General features: G+C 43.2%; 2 protein-coding genes across 2 annotated transcripts; one reads left to right on the top strand and one right to left on the bottom strand.

Annotated features, from left to right (window-relative positions):
- Positions 1–931: 931 nt before the first annotated feature.
- Positions 932–2,662, top strand: LOC108165546 (hornerin). The gene has a single exon (XM_017301621.2). It carries the CDS (start codon positions 1,078–1,080, stop codon positions 2,641–2,643), a length of 1,566 nt encoding a protein of 521 aa, XP_017157110.1. The 5' UTR covers positions 932–1,077; the 3' UTR covers positions 2,644–2,662.
- Positions 2,663–15,390: 12,728 nt separating this feature from the next.
- LOC108153511 (zinc finger protein 771) lies at positions 15,391–16,709 on the bottom strand. Its single transcript, XM_017283567.1, has one exon. The coding sequence runs from the start codon at positions 16,634–16,636 to the stop codon at positions 15,641–15,643; it is 996 nt and encodes a 331-aa protein (XP_017139056.1). The 5' UTR covers positions 16,637–16,709; the 3' UTR covers positions 15,391–15,640.
- Positions 16,710–16,752: the final 43 nt, after the last annotated feature.

The raw sequence follows: 16,752 nt of genomic DNA, 5'->3' as shown, positions 1-16,752 counted from the left end.
CCGTTCCGCATACTGTACATCGTATTGCAAAATCGAAAACAAATCTCTTTTAAAATTTGCTTCGCTGAAAACACCAACAATTACAACGGGAGACAAGAGTGGAGAGATACTAGAGAAGAGTGGATTATGGAGCGTGGATTGAGAAGAGGGAGTGTGGAGAGAAGAGAGTGGCGTTTTGCGGCACAGGTAGTACGAGTAACTGTAAATTAAATGCAATTTGCGCATAAGCCGAGCTGCCTTTCTGGCAAGGGTGTGACAGCTGTGGGAGAGGAGGGACCAGAGCGGCTCACTGGGAACTTGGGAAAACACACACCTTGCTCGTGCAGGGAGGGGTGCAGTGGGGTATAGGGGAGCGAGCCAAAGGGCAGCCCGTGACATGTGATATGAAAAAGTGTCACTTGAACTTGAGTGGCGCTGTCGGGTCTTCGCCAATCCGCACAGTGGTACAAATCACTGAAAATAGTGGAACACATATTTCAAGAAGATAAGCGAAAATGAGTAGTGTAGTACACCCATAGAACAGTAGCAGCACCCCCAGTACATCTTCCTACTACAGTAAGCACTCATTATGAATACTATAAGACATTCAAATCAAAATCTATCCCACAGTGCGTGCGTCGAGAGTGAGAGTAGATGTGCCCCTCCGGTCCGCCCTCTGCCAGCGGCTGACACAAAGCAGAGCGCAGAAGAAACCAAAGCCGAATTCGAAACCGAAAACATACGTCTGAGTCTGCGTATGCAAAGCAGTCGCAGCCGACAGAGAGTGCGAATGAGAGGAGAGAAGAAACTGTTTTCGCATCGCTGCGCGTCGGCGCAGTTGGCGTCGCAGTTGGCGCTGAGCCGCTGTCCAAGTTGAAGTCGTGGCTGTGGCTGGGGCTTTGGCAGCGGCCGAGGCAGAGCGCGTATAAAAGGGTTGGCCGTCGCAGAGGTCGTCAACATTGCGCTAGCTACTGCTGCGCGCGACACTTGTGGAATACGCGGGAAAGAGATAGAGAGCCAAATCAAGCCAATCCAAGGATAGCTGTTAGTTTTTGTTGCAATTTATTTGCTGCTGTTTTTTGTATTGTGCCGGTGAGAATGCAGTTTGGAAGAATCCCGTTAGCTGTGGCTCTGTTCAGCTGCTGCTGCGCATTGCTCGTCAATGCCGACGTCCCCACCGATGCCATCGCTAAGCAGGCCTCTGCCCCATCCGCCACGCCTACCAAACTGAAGCGAGATGCCGGCTTAAGCTTCGGCAGTGGCCTCTACCACGGCCCCTCGCACAAGTACCTGCCTCCCGGTCCATCCCACTCGTCCTCCTACGACTCGGGCTTCGGGTACGCTTCGACTCTGCACGGAAATGGGCTTTCGTCCAGCAGCGGCTACGACTTCGGGCATGCGGATACCACTCTGGAGAGCTACGGAGGACACCATTATGGAGGACACTCCTCCCATGGAAGGCCGCACTACATCAGCAGCAGCAGCGGCAGTGGACACCACCATCAGGGGCCCAAGGTAGAGACTTACATTGTGCAGACGAGCGGTGGATCTGCATCCGGACATGGCCATAGCTACCACGGACACGGCCCAAGTCACGGTCACGGCTACGGATACAGTCATGGATACGGACAGGGGCACGGATCTGGATCAGGATCTGGCTCTGGCCTGGGCTACAAGTACTCCTCTCACGGATCCACTGGTGGAGGCGTTGGAGGAGGCTACCTGAATCTTCTGGGAGGCCACAAGCCCAGCAGCACCTATCTGGTAGCCGGTCCAGAGTACTCTCACAGCAGTCATCACGGAGGATCTGGAGCAGGAGCCCGTCCAAGCTACGCCATCTCCTCCCAGCACTCTTCAACTGGTCACGGCTTCAGTCACGGATTCGGTCATGGACTCAGCCATGGACCCAGCCACGGGCATTCTCTGGAGCACGTATCCAACCACGGGCACGCACTGGAGCACGCCTTGGAGCAGGGTCTGAGCCACGCCCTGAGCCTTAGCCATGGAGGAGCGCAGCTTGGTGGCTATCCCCATCACGCCCCATCAGCCCATCCCGCACTGGAGCATCATCTGGGCGGCGAGGAGACCTCCGGCTACAGCTACGATGCGCCCAGCATTGGCTTTGGCAAATCTCCTCCTCTGAGCAGCTACGGAGTTCCGCTGCTGCCCGGCTATGAGCATCAGCAACACCCACAGCACCCGCTGCCCGATCAAGTGCAGGTCCAGGTGCTGGAAGAGCAGGAGCTCAAGGCAGAGCAGGCAGCGGAGGAGCACCAGACGCCCGTTTATGCTTTGGGCCACAAGGGTCTGGGCCACTTTAGCTACACAGCCAACAAGCCACAGGCCCTGCACACCGATGTCTTGTCCAACAGCGGTGGCCACCATCATTCCAATGATATTTCCTTGAACGAGCTGTCCAAGACGCCCTTCAAGCCAAGCGCCTTCCTGGGGGCTAAGCAAGAGCCCAGCTCCGGGTCTGGCTATGACTATGCCACGCCCAGCAATCAGTATCTGCAGCCCCCAACATCGTCAGGATACGACTACCAGGCCCCCCCGCCCCAGGTTCTGTACGGTGCACCAGGGCACTCGGGGGACTCGGCCACGCCCATATTCGAGCCAGAGGCCACCTACCTGCCGCCCGTGCCCACCCACGGATATCATTAAATTATTAAACTATAACTATAACTATATTAAACTTTAAGAGCTTTAAGCGCAACAATCTATTGTAATTTTTTTTATATCGAAATAATAAAAAAACCAAATGGAAAACGTAAATGCTGCCACGCCCCCCTCCACTCTCTCTTGGATGAGAAGTGGAAGTGCCCTTTCAGGACGGCAGCTGGAAAGCTGGACAGATTCCAGATGCTTAAAATGCAGGGCACATCCAACGGTTCACGATTTCTCGTAGCTCGTTTTCTGATTACGGATTTCGCTTGCTCGAAATTTTTTGAATTGTGATTTGAATTGAGGCGAGAAACTATATCAAGAAAAAAAGCTATAATAAAAAACTATAGAGAGAAAGGAAAGAAAGGAGAGGAGAGCAGACAGCATAGTGGTGTTTTGTGGGAGTGGAGTGCCATGGCTCTGCAACGCCTGTGGCATGGCCAATTAGCTTGGAAGCCAACGATCCCAGCGATTGCTTGTGGAACTTCTGCTGTTGTTGCATTTACCAACCAGCAGAAGAGAAATTGAGTGGTTCCCATCTAGGTGATATTTGATGATTGTTGGTTTGATACCCCTAAAAAGGGATCCTTCACACAGTTCGAGGGATCTACCAATCTAATCTGCAATGAAATCAAGATACAACTTCTGAGAATAGACTTCTATTCAATTAAAAGATGAGACAGAAGACGAAATCTTTCCCTACGATTCCAAATGATGAACCTTATATCGTCAACATAGAGAGAAGAGAAGACCTCCATAAGATTATGATGTCATATATTCGTTTAAACGAATAAAGCAAAAATTAGGAACATGATCCAAAGAAGATGAAAGTTTTACCCCCAAAAACTGACCTAATCTAAATTCCAAGCGATATATCCACATTCCATTCGTAGTCTCAGAGTTTTCTTGGTGAATTTGGATTCATTAATCAGTATGCCAGACCATACTCTCCCCCCGGAATACTTCGATTAGTGTGGCAGCAAAATGGAGAGAACATTAATGGGTCTACTTAAAGATTATCCATTGGTTAGATATTCCAAGTGCAGATCTTTCCACAGTGATTTCTCATTCCACTGTAATCCTCTCTCCACTGGTTGTCTCTGATCATGATGGATGGTCAAAACGCACTTAATCATCCTCTCTCTTGCCGCCAAACTCTGTTGCATAATTCGGCCAACCAGTTGTGGCATTTGATCCTTATGGCATTATCGCTGACCCAGTTCAGGGTCGGAGCTGGAGTTCGGAAAGTGAAAGGATGACAGCTGGAATGATGGACATGTTGGGAATGATGGGCATGTGCATGTGCATGGGCATGGGCATGGGCATAGGTATAGGGCCCCCACTGTGCTGGTCTTGAGATGAACTTGAGGCTTGGGATAGAGCCATGATTCTGTCTGTCTGGCTTATTCTGCTATTGGGATGGGGGTGGTTCTCCCACGTTCATTAGCATAATTGAGCCGCCACATCCGGCCAGATCCGGAAGCGGCCAGAATTCGCTCACTGAGACGTGACTTGGACTGTGACTGTGACTTAAACCAAATGCTCAAGATCTCATAGAGATTTCGTCAGGGTCAAAGCTGCGTGAAAGTTACGCAACTCTGAACTCCAGCCCTCTGCCCCTCTTTCCCACTATGTATTTCTCTTTTGTCATTCTCGTTTTTCTTTCATTGGAATCTTTTCTGTGTTTTCTATATGTTTATGTGTCGACAAATTCATTCAAGCACAAAACAAAAGAAAGGTAAAAGGGCAGGGAGGGAGATCTCTGGCACAATAAATTAGATAAGTTTTTGAAGGCCCTCCCTCCCTCCGCTGGGGATGGCTGTGACAGGTGCAGAGAGAGATGGAGCGTGCTTTATGGCTCTGCTCATTAGCTATCGATAACTGATCGATATCTCCATCGATCAATGTAGATTGCTGCTGGCCAAATTATGTGCGAACTTTGGACAAAAGTTCACCAGCGTTGGATGCCAAGAGGGGGGTCTTACACATTAGCAGAGAAAAAAGTAGATTGATTTATCGAAGGCTTCATTACCCTTGCTAATCGATAAAGGGATCTAAAGTGATCAAATGTATCCATCACGGAGTATACCAATTTCCAAGGCCATTCAAGATAATTTAAAACCTTTCTAACTGGATGGATCAAGTCAAGCAGAACCCATATCATACCACGTACAGATCGGTAAATATCAGAATTTTGGAATACATAACATATTTTTAAATGCATACAAAAGCCATGTGTTCCCAAACATGTGTGGAAAAGAATTATACCCTCTGAAAAGTGTATTAAAAAGCGTTAAATATTATACCATTTCATCGTTATTGTTGTTCCACCATGCCATGGGTTTTATTATCGCTTTTGTTATTTATGACTTTTACGCCTGATTTTTGTTAATTTTTACCCACACTTCACACTCCACACTCCATAAGGTAGGAATCGGGAACTGGCAGTAATAAAATGAAATGTCTGTGAGGTTGCGGCAGGTTGAGGTTTCTTCGGTATCGGTATTAAAGTGCAGCAGCAGCGGACGACAACGACCATTCACTTTTCATTTCATATCGTTCATGTTGTTATTTCGAATGTGGTAATATTTTCTGTTGTTGAATCATTTCTTGCTTTTTCTCTTTTCCACCATTTCTTCTTGTGGGCAAGTACCACAACGGATGGAAGAGATCACCAGAGGGATCAGCAAAGTTCAAATATAGCCAGGAAGAGAAAGAGGATCCCTATTTCCTCTAGAGAAAACAAAGAAGGAACAACATCAAGGTGTCGAACTCAAGGAATTTTCCATCGGAAAATCGCCTATTATACTTTAGGACTATCAGAATGCCAGAAGCATCTCCAGGATATAATATACTCCAATGATCTGGGAATTCAGTTCAAGACAGTGCTCAGTATATTTATAACAACAGGGAGCAAAATGTATAATCTTTAGTGCAGATAAAAACTAAAAAGTCTTTCCTTCGGTTTCGGCTCTTTAGATCCTAGTAAGTCAGCATTCGAATCAGCTATAGCCAATGATTTCTGAATATTGTTTACAGGAATTTTACAGTTGTTTTTTCAGAGACACCTTTGTAACCTTTTTCATTCGCAATCCAAAATTATTTTAGAGGCTATTGAGTTTTTCACATCAACACTTCATCGTTCCTATGGCAGCTAAATATATTACTATATTGATTCTATCTCGACTATTCCGTAGGCATGAAACTCTTAATTCTGTTCTTCCAGCCAGCACTTTCACAGACAACTCATGACGCAAAAATTCTATGGGGCTGTTCTCCTTTCCTCACTCAATGCATGGAAGTAATCACAATTTCAGAGGTGGTGAAATGTATACAAACATTAACAAAATCGAAAATCAGTAGTAAAGGGCGGTGACGGCTCACATATTCTAAGTTGTTCAATAAGTTTTTCGGTTCGATAAGAAAAAAACAATTTGAAATACACTTTATTATTCAGTATAGTCTCCCTGAACACTTGTTCCAACGAGATTCCAATCTATGAAGTATGCATTTTTTAATACGCTTCCACAGAAAATATTTTGATGAAAAACGCTTTCCACACGGCTGGTGTTGGTGTGTTAACAGAAAAAAGGAGACGGGTGTAAAAAACATATAAGAATCCCCCAAAACGGTTCAATCGATTTTTATGAAATTTTGTTTCTCAAAAAATCAATTTGTCCCTTTTGCGATCAGTAATACTAAACTAAATATAAAATATATTGTACAAATTACATTTAACATAAGCTCGCATACATATATACAGACTGAGTGCCGGCATTTGCCGCGGATCAAAACGATCCCGATGGTTTTTTTAGCCTCTTGGTGCTTCTCTTTCGCTTGGGAAATGGGCCCTTTGTTTACAGTTGGTCAGTTGGTTTTTGCAGATATCAAGTTTATTTGCAAGTGCACCGCCAAAAATAGTCACGAATTTGAGAAAAGTTGTTATCAAATACTGCAAGGGGACGGAGTTCTTATACCCGATGAGTATAGGGGTGTTTTAGATTTTTGGGGAAATGAATGTGTGTAACGTCCAGAAGGAAGCGTTTCCGATCCCATTAAGTATATACATATATTCTCGATCAGCATCAATAGCTGAGTCGATACAGCCAAGTGTGTCTGTCCATCCGCCCATCCATATGAGCGCTCAGAGACTATAAAAGCTAGAGCAGCGACATTTTGTATCCAGACTTCTGTGATATGTCAAAGTCTGTGAAAATTAAGAACGCAAAATCATAGAGAATGATTATATCTACCAGATTGCTGAATCTGGATCATATCGGATCATTATTATAGCCAAAACGAACAAATCAATTTTCGGTCGCGACTCAGCGCCCGACGACACGTTCTGACTGATTTTCTTTCTCTCGAAAGAGCTATAGTTGGGAGTTCCTGTGTAGGAGGAGGATGTTCCCGGATTACCAATAAATAAGATTTGCTTAAATGTTAAATGCAAAATGTTTTATTTCAAACTCGATCTCTTGGATTTTAATTCTCAATTAAGACTGACTGCAAGACCTTTGTCTTGCCGTTCTTATGGTTGTTGCTGGTCTTCCTCTATCGACGTCGCTGCCTCTGTATTTCCAAAAATTGCTTATGTAGCAGTCTCGAACGATGAGCTCTTGGCTGTCGCAATCACATCCTGCCTAGTGCTGACGCCTGTGTTTATACCAGTGTAATTCGATTCTAAAATGTGGGTTAGGCTAAGTCCAATCGTGTGGGCTTAGCGGGGGAACGTCGATGGGTGTCGAGGCGATAACTCCTCCCCACCTAGACTGAAGAGAGGGCCATAATGGAGGTATGGTCGTAACGAAGCTGGAATCCGAATGGAATTGGAGGTCGATGGTTACTTTTCTTCTTTTGATGAATAAAATGCCCATGCAGGTTAGGCTTAGGGCTCCCAGCCAAATATGTTATATGTAGAGATGAGATTGTTTTTTGCCTATTGCTCTTACTTCGATTGGTCTGTCTGTTGTTATGCTAGTTTCGAGTGGTATTTGAATTTTGATGTCTTCGGTCAATTCGAGTGTGTTGTCTCCATAGGTGATATCGTTGATCTTAATTGTGTAATTTTTCGAATTTTATTGCTTTTGTTCCGTTGATTATGACTTCTTGGTCACATGATGGTGTGATCTTGGTGTTGACTGCGTTCATTAGTACCACTGTGCCTTGTTCTTCTTCCATAATTGACGAATGACGTCTTTACTCCGTGGAATAATCCTTGTAGACATTTGTCTTGGGTTATTTCATTATTCTTTGGGCTTTCGCATATGAACTCTTCTCCTAGTCTTGAGCATTTTACATTTGTATGCTTAATATTATTCGTATTATTATATAAAACATATTTTCGAATCTTAAGAATTTTCGTCTTATTAATAGAAAGTGGGATTATATGAGCGAGATTATATTATTATTATTATTATTATCATTATCATTATTATTATTCCTTTTAGTTGTTCGGTTAGAGGTTTAATTTTTGCAAAATCTTTAATTAATGTTCTGTAATATCATAACAGGCCTAAGAAGGATTTTACTTTCTTTTTGTTCTTGGGAATGCCCTGATGGCAGAAAGTTTATTTGGGTTTGGTTTAATTCTTTTATCTGTAACTATGTGTCCTAAGTATTCGATTTCTTTCTCTAAAAATTCTGATTCGTGTCGAGCTCTGCCTATGCTAGTATCAAGAAACTTCGTTAATTACAGGCCCCATTTCTTGGTCTTTGTTGCGTAAAATTTCTTTGATAATAGGAATACTGCTGGGCTTTCTTGTTCCTGCATTTTATAAAGTTTTCTTTGGATTTCCTGCCTTTCTGGTTGGCTGTATCAAATGGTATTTTATATACCGGAATGTCGTTTGTTGTCTTGAGTTTTTGTTTAAAAACGTTGGTAAGGGATCGATTTTTCTGTTCGTTATACTTTAATTAGATCTGTTTAGATTTGTCTTTGTTCGGAATGAAAGAATCCGGTTCTTTGATGGACTGGTATCTTTACAATAGTTTTGGAATTTTCCTTCATCGAATGTGTACCCGAAGATTTGTTGTATTTAGTACACAATTCTGTTTGGAATATTGTTGTACGAATACAGTTTTTTTCTGTTTACAACAGCTTTGATTTGTTTAAGAATATCCATACCAATTAATCCATCGAATAGTGAATATAAATTTATCAGTAATAGTGAAAGTATAGTGTTGTCATTGAACTCCGCGATAGGGGAATATGGGTTTTTTTGATTGTACGTTCAGTGCTGTTTTGATGGAAATTGGGTTGGGTAATTTTATTTGATCTCTATTATAAATTACTAATGGTCTTATAAAGGAACGTTCGGCTCCCGTGTTTGTCAAAAATTTTAATGCACTCTTTCTTCCTACGTTAATAGCGATGCACGGGAAGATTGTCCCATAAACTTTATTTAAGTAGACCGTCGGTTTTTCGAGTCTTTCTGCCGAAAAATTGCATCATCGTTAATGTTATGTAATTCTATTTGCTGGTCACTGTCTTGGACTTCTTCAATATTTTGTGAATCTTTTTTGTCCTTGTCGTTGTAACATCTTTTGTATTGCTGTCTTTCCTCTTTTGGCATAATAGCCGGCATATTCCTTCTTGTTTCCCTGTATTGGTTGTAAGATCGTTGGTCAGGGCTTCGTGTATTATTTATCATTGTGTTGTTGTCAGGGTGGTTAAAATAGTTCCTTTGGCTATAATTTGGCTCCTTTTTTGTTTTAATACATGTCGGTTCAGTTTCTTTGGCTTCGGTGAGTCTAAATAGTGCCAGTTTTAGTTCGGTGATCTGCTCGTACAATCTTTGAATTGATAGCCCTTTCGTCGATAGCCTATGTAATTCGTACATGAGAGTTGGTTCGTCTCTTTTATCAGAGAAATGCAATATAAGAACATCTTTAATCTCGTCCCAATTCAAGGCAGCACCTGCAGCATTAACTGCATCATTTGCTTTACCTTCGATCTTGTTTCGAATCGCTCTAAGAAGCACTTTACCATACGGTGTTTGGTCGGTGCCTCTAATAAGGAGGAGAATTTGTTCGACGTTGCTTATATAATCTGACAGAGTTTTTGAATTTCCATCGTAAGATGGAAGACATCTGATTACATCGGGGATCCTCATGGAAGCAAATACATCTATTGGGCTAATCATATTGACGTTTTGATTTGGTGGGGGGGAATTTGATGTTGAAGTCATGCTGAGTGGATGTTCTAACGAAGAGATTTCCTGCCCTGTCTGCGCTACTATCTCGGAGGTATTGTTATTATACCCGATACTCAAAATGAGTATTGGGGTATATTAGATTTGTGAGAAAAGTGGATGTGTGTAACGTCCAAAAGGAATCGTTTCCGACCCCATAAAGTATATATATTCTTGATCAGCATCAATAGCCGAGTCGATTGAGCCCTGTCTGTCTGTCCGTCTGTCCGTCCGTCCGTCTGTCCGTCTGTCCGTCCCCTTCAGCGCCTAGTGCACAAAGACTATAAGAGCGAGAGCAACGATGTTTTGGATCCAGACTTCTGTGATATGTCACTGCTACAAGAATATTTCAAAACTTTGCCCCGCCCACTTCCGCCCCCACAAAAGGCGAAAATCTGTGGCATCCACAATTTCGACGATACAAGAAAACTAAAAACGCAGAATCGTAGAAGATGACTATATCTTCTAAAGTGCAAAATCTGAACCAGATCGTATAATTATTATAGCCAGAATCAAGAAAACAATTTCATTTTTTCTCGCCCTGTCTCTCTCTAACACACACGTAGCATAGCCGGCTTTGCTTAGAGTAAAAAATTAGCGCCTAGATCTCAGAGACTATAAAAGCTAGAGCAACCAAATTTGGTATCCACACTCCTAATATATCGGACCGAGACGAGTTTGTTTCAAAATTTTGCCACACCCCCTTCCGCCCCCGCAAAGGATGAAAATCTGGGGATATTCACAAATCTCAGAGACTATTAAGGCTAGAGTAACCAAATTTGGTATCCGCACTCCTGTTAGATCTCACTCTAAAACGTATATCTCAAAATTTCGCCCCACTCCCTTCCGCCCCCACAAAGGACGAAAATCTGTTGCATCCACAATATTGAGGATACGAGAAAACTAAAAACGCAGAATCATAGATAATGATCATATATATCAGATTGCTGAATCTGGATCAGATCAGATCATTTTTATAGCCAAAAGGAACAAATCAATTTGCACTGGCTACGCAGCCCCCGACGTCACGCTCAGACTGATTTTCTGTCTCTCTCGCACGCACTCCTTGTCGTGTCGTTTAATATTAGCGGCGTCTGCCGGAGGAGAGCCATACTGACTTAGTATCGGGTATAACTGTAGAGTTGCGGTCTCCGCAGCATCTCACAACGTTCCCCCTCGTTTTTGATTAGTTTGATTCTATCTTCTGGTCTTTGGGATGAGTCTAGTGACTGTAAGTGACTGTAGTGTAATATTGTGTGAGTGTGTGTTGTATTTTATGTATATTTTGTAAATGTAGTTTTAAAAGTGTATACTTTAAGAGGTCTATTCAAATTTCAAGTTCCTTAAAAACTATTTAATTGTATGTGTGTGTAGCAAAACTATTATACTGATTGTTGAAATACGTGGAGTTGCAGCGTCGCTGTGTATGGTGATATTTGATATGTGTGTCTTGCTCAGGCAAGTCGATATTCAATCTGTGTTGCCTTGATTGCCTGTGTACTGGAAGTCCTAAGGATCCCAATTGTATCTGTAAAGAATTACTTTTATTATTTGTTCTATTTCTTATTTCTGTGTTTCTTTGAAATGGGGCTATGATCAATCTATCAATCTCCCCCCTTTTTTTGTTTAATTTTTTACTCTGTTGAATGAATTTAGTCTCCCACTTTTAATTTATTTGACTCATTTTTTATTTGTTTTCTTAAGATCGGGCAATGAATTTAGTTTCCTTTTTTTTATTCTTAAACTCATTTTTCGTTTTGAGTTCGGACAATGAATTTAGTTGACGAATGATTGAATGAATATGCCAACAAATTGGTTCGAACGACTTGTTCGTATCCATCGTGTTGGCTCAGCCGGTCGCGTTGGACTGCGTTATAGGCGTACCGAACGAACGTTACCCTGGCGGACGTGTTTGAGCACAATTTGGGCTTTGTGGGGATCACTAACACAATACCAACAACACTTGAATTCAGCAGATTTAATTAATTTATGTTATGCATTTCTTAATATCTATTACCCCTCTTGTACTCTTTGTATATTTTACTGCTTCTAAGGGTCTTTCATATTTTCCATCACTCTTCTCTTGAACATACAATATTTTTGTGATTCTTTTTAATTTTTTTGTTTTTATTACATTTAAGTTTTCTTTGCATTCTTTCACTCTCTTTTCTTTTCTTTTCTTACTTACAAAAGTAACAATAATTTTATATCCTATGGTTCTGTCAAAATTCCTTTTGACTCCGTTCGACTGCGCCAGTTATAGTTGGGAGTTCCTGTGTAGGAGGAAGATGTTCCCGGATTACCAATAAATAAGCTTTGTATAAATGTTAAGTGCAAACAAATTTATTTCAAACTCAATCACTTTGGTTTGACTTCTCAATTAAGACTGACTGCAAGACCTTTTTCTTGCCGTTCTTGTGATTGTTGCTGGTCTTCCTCTGTCGACGTCGCTGCCTCTGTATTTCCGAGAATTGTTTATGTACCATTCTCGGACGATGAGCTCTTGGCTGCCGCAATCACATCCTCCCTAGTGCTGACGCCTGTGTTTATGCAAGTGTAATTCGATGCGACAATGTGCTACATATTGTGGGTTAGGCTAAACCCAATCGTGTAGGTTTAGCGGGGGGAACGTCGAGGGGTGTCGAGGCGGTTAGCGCCGTCTGCCGGAGGAGAGCCATACTGACTAAGTATAGGGTATAAATGTAGACTTGCGGTCGCAGCAGCAACTCACAACGTTCCCCCTCGTCAATCCTTGCATTGGCAATTTCCAGAGTAGGGTCTGGCTTTGGAGCGACTCGAAACTGCAAATGGGCAGCGCGACGATTGTAAGCGGCTTGTAGCTGTTTTAAAACGAACGAGGGGGAACGTTGTGAGTTGCTGCGGACACCGCAACTCTACGGTTATACCCGATACTAAGTCAGTATGGCTCTCCTCCGGCAGACGCCGCTAATATTAAACGACACGACAAGGAGTGCGTGCGAGAGAGACAGAAAATCAGTCTGAGCGTGACGTCGGTCGCTGCGTAGCCACTGCAAATTGATTTGTTCCTATTGGCTATAAAAATGATCTGATCTGATCCAGATTCAGCAATCTGATAGATATGGTCATTATCTATGATTCTGCGTTTTTAGTTTTCTCGAATGTGCAACATTGTGGATGCATCAGATTTTCGTCCTTTGTGTGGGCGGAAGGGGGTGGGGCGAAATTTTAAGATACACGTTTTATAGTAAGATCTAACAGGAGTGCAGATACCAAATTTGGTTACTCTAGCCTTAATAGTCTCTGAGATTTTTGAATATCCCCAGATTTTCGTCCTTTGCGGGGGCGGAAGGGGGTGTGGCGAAATTTTGAAACAAACTCGTCTCGGTCCGATATATTAGGAGTGTGGATACCAAATTTGGTTGCTCTAGCTTTTGTAGTCTCTGAGAACTAGGCGCTAATGTTTTACTCTAAGCAAAGCCGCGTATGCTACGTGTGTGTTAGAGAGAGACAGGGCGAGAAAAAATGAAATTGTTTTCTTGATGCTGCCTATAATAATAATACGATCCAATTCAGATTCCGCTGTCTTAAAGATATGGTCATTCTCTACAATTCTACGTTTTTGGTTTTCTCATATCTTTAAAATTGTGGATGCCACAGATTTTCGTCCTTTGTGGGGGCGGAAGTGGGCGGGGCGAAGTTTTGAAATATTTTTGTAGCAGTGACATATCACAGAAGTCTGGATCCAAAACATCGTTGCTCTAGCTCTTATAGTCTTTGAGCACTAGGCGCTGAAGGGGACGGACAGACGGACAGACGGACGGACGGACAGACGGACAGACAGACAGGGCTCAATCGACTCGGCTATTGATGCTGATCAAGAATATATATACTTTATGGGGTCGGAAACGATTCCTTCTGGACGTTACACACATCCACTTTTACCACAAACCTAATATACCCCAATACTCATTTTGAGTATCGGGTATAAAAAGAAGTGATTCTTAAACTGTAAGGTATTGGCATTTAAAGTCTCTGTAAGGGGCTCTGTTACAGCGGGTTTAGAGTAAGGTGCTTTAAAACTGTAATCGCGGCAAATGTAAACATTAGCTCCCTCTGTGGGTGGTCTAGGGCTGGTTGCGTTGGGGGAAAAAAAAGGATAAAGCGTTGATATTTGAACGTCACTTGGCTGATCCGACAGGGCTCATATCAGCTGGAGTCAAATTTACTCCTCAAAATGAAATTTTAAAGTTTTTTTAAAGCACGAGTGGGTTACAGCAACAGGAAGGTGACAAAATCTTTTTATTTAAGACCCAAAGTATTTTGGCGACTATTAGAAGAACAGCTGATTCGACGCACACAAAAATCAAGAGAGTTCCATTAGTCTAGAGTTTAGACCTTCGCGTGCAGCCGGATCTACGTCGCTGGGGCTGCGGATTTTAAATCGGGAAAAGAATAGCCAAAGAGTGAAGAAGAAGAGTGAAGTCTCCTATGGTATCACGAATATGAAAGGAGAAAATACCAGAAGAACAAACAGTTTTACATACGAGTATATTTGAAAAATGAAGCTATGTATGATCAAAAGAATAGGAGAGTGGAAAGTGGACCGGTAATAAAAGAAAAGTTAAAGAAAGAAAAAAAAACAAATCTACCTGCACAAATCAAAAGCAAATATGAATTTACCCAAACATGAAAATAAACGCACTCAATTTATAAGAATAACAATTACAACAGCTTGCAGCAACCATCTGAAAGATGTGCAGATGGTGTTTTTGTAGGACGCAGTGCACTTGTGAATTTCTATTGTAATGATATTTTGTACTTTAATAGACATTAGATACAGGGACTCTAATAGCTGCATAATTTCTATAATTTTTGTATTCGTTTATTTGTGTCAGTGCTTCCACAGTGGCAGTGACAGTGCTTTGCATTGACGTCGCACCCTACACCTCGGTGTCCGAGAATACAGGGTTCCTGAATGAGGACTATGTCGGCTCCACCTTTGGCTAGGTGGAGCAGGAGAGCAGCGCATGATGCCCTAATATGGTTGAGGTTTTTTAGCAGAATGTCGTCCGACATCACGAACGATACATCCGACGATATTTTGACCTACGTTCTTGGGGCCCCACCTTTCGAATTTCCGGCAGCTTCGGATCTATCTCGACCTCCGGTTGCCTGTCTTTCTTGCAGCCACAATCCACTGCTCCGTCAGACTCCTCATTTACGATGAGGATGACATCCTCCACCCTGGCCACCTTCCAATCGGTTGTATGAAGGTGGGGATTGCAGACCTGCAGAATCCTAAGGATATTCTCCGGCCTTGCAGACTTGCTGGCTGAGCGTTGTCGCTTACTTGGGCTACCAGGACTTGTTACCAGCCGAAGTCACGGAAATTTTGAAGTTTTTAAAGGCGTTAAGGCCTAAAAGTGATGTACATGTATCCATGCATGCTTAGTATCCATTAGTACATTATGTACTTAAAGGATTCTCCGATCCACATCTGCCAAGCAGAAAGGTTCCATACCCATTTCCCATGTGCCTGCCTTAGTGATTTCTTAGAGGAAGAACCGGTCCGTTTGTTTAAGCATTCGATTTATGTACATATTTCAATAATAATACTGTGAGTGTAACGTGCAATGTGGATTATTCTAGTTGTTTTTTTGTTCTTGTGTTAAAAACATTTAAAATGTTATCTTTTAAGCTCTATCTTAGGGGCTAGGCTAATTTTAGTGATAATTTAAAGACAATGACCAGAAAGGATACGAATAGTACCCTAGAATAATCTTATATATCCGATATGTCGAACATGCTGGATGGCATATGATTTAATTGCAATTCAATTGAAATTCTAATCCATTCTTCGCTTCGGTATTTTTCTTGCGGGTGAACTGGGAGAGCAAGTCGCTGAAGTGTGGCTTCTGTCGTTGGATCACATCGTTGGGGTGCTTCTTGAACTGTATGTGCTGCACCAGATGAGATTTTCTCGAGAAGCCTATGCCGCAGACACTGCAGATGTAGGGCTTACGGGTACTGTGGACATAGAGGTGTGAGTTTCGGTTCTCAAGCCGGCCAAACTGTTTCCCACAGATGTGGCAGCCGTAGGCTTTGATGCTGCTATGGTCCAGCATGTGCTTTTTGAGGTAGGTCGGGTGCGAGAAGCTGGCACCGCACTGCTCGCAGACAAGGTCGCGCAGCTTCTGGTGCACAGTCTTGAGATGCTGTTCGAGCAGCCGCCGGCGGGTGAAACGTCTGTCGGGACAATTAGGGCACTGGTGCAGGGCCTCTTTAAGGTGCTTGGTCCGAATGTGGGTGCTAAGGTTGCTGTTCTGAGCGAAACGAGCCCCGCAATCGGAGCACTCGTACGGCCGGTCGCCGGTGTGGGTGTGCAGATGATCATCGAGCCAGCGGCGTCGCTTGAACACTTTGCCACACTCCTCGCACGGGAAAATGGACTGCGGCGGACGAATATCCCTTCGCGTTCGCTGATGCATGCGTCGGTGAGCGATAAGCTTCTCGTGACTTGCGAACCGCAGAGGACAACGTGTGCATACCCAGGGCAGGTGGCATGGTGTAACGGAAGGTTCTGGTCTACACTCTCCAGGCTCTAATTCTTCCACTTCTTGCTCTATCATCCAGTGTTCAGGGTCATCCACAGCCTGCTCTGCTTCGTCCTGATGCACCGTCATATCTGCCAACTCGTCTTCGGGTTCTTCTACTATTATTGAGTTGACCCACTCCTGCTCAGAGTCTTCGGACTCCTCACACTCTTCTATCACTGAGTCCCAGTCAAAACCGACATCCTCCAGCGATTCCATAGCCATTTTTTTTAGTAATGAGACCCAACAAGTATAAATAAAGTTTTTTCGCGTCGCCAAAAGCGTTGCCACATAAGGATTTGGCCAATGCACTAACGCCTCGCGCAAAAGGGCTGCCAGAT

Source organism: Drosophila miranda, chromosome XR (genome assembly GCF_003369915.1).
Source record: "Drosophila miranda strain MSH22 chromosome XR, D.miranda_PacBio2.1, whole genome shotgun sequence".
Taxonomy (NCBI): Eukaryota; Metazoa; Arthropoda; class Insecta; order Diptera; family Drosophilidae; genus Drosophila; species Drosophila miranda.
This window is presented reverse-complemented; position numbering and strand designations above follow the sequence as displayed.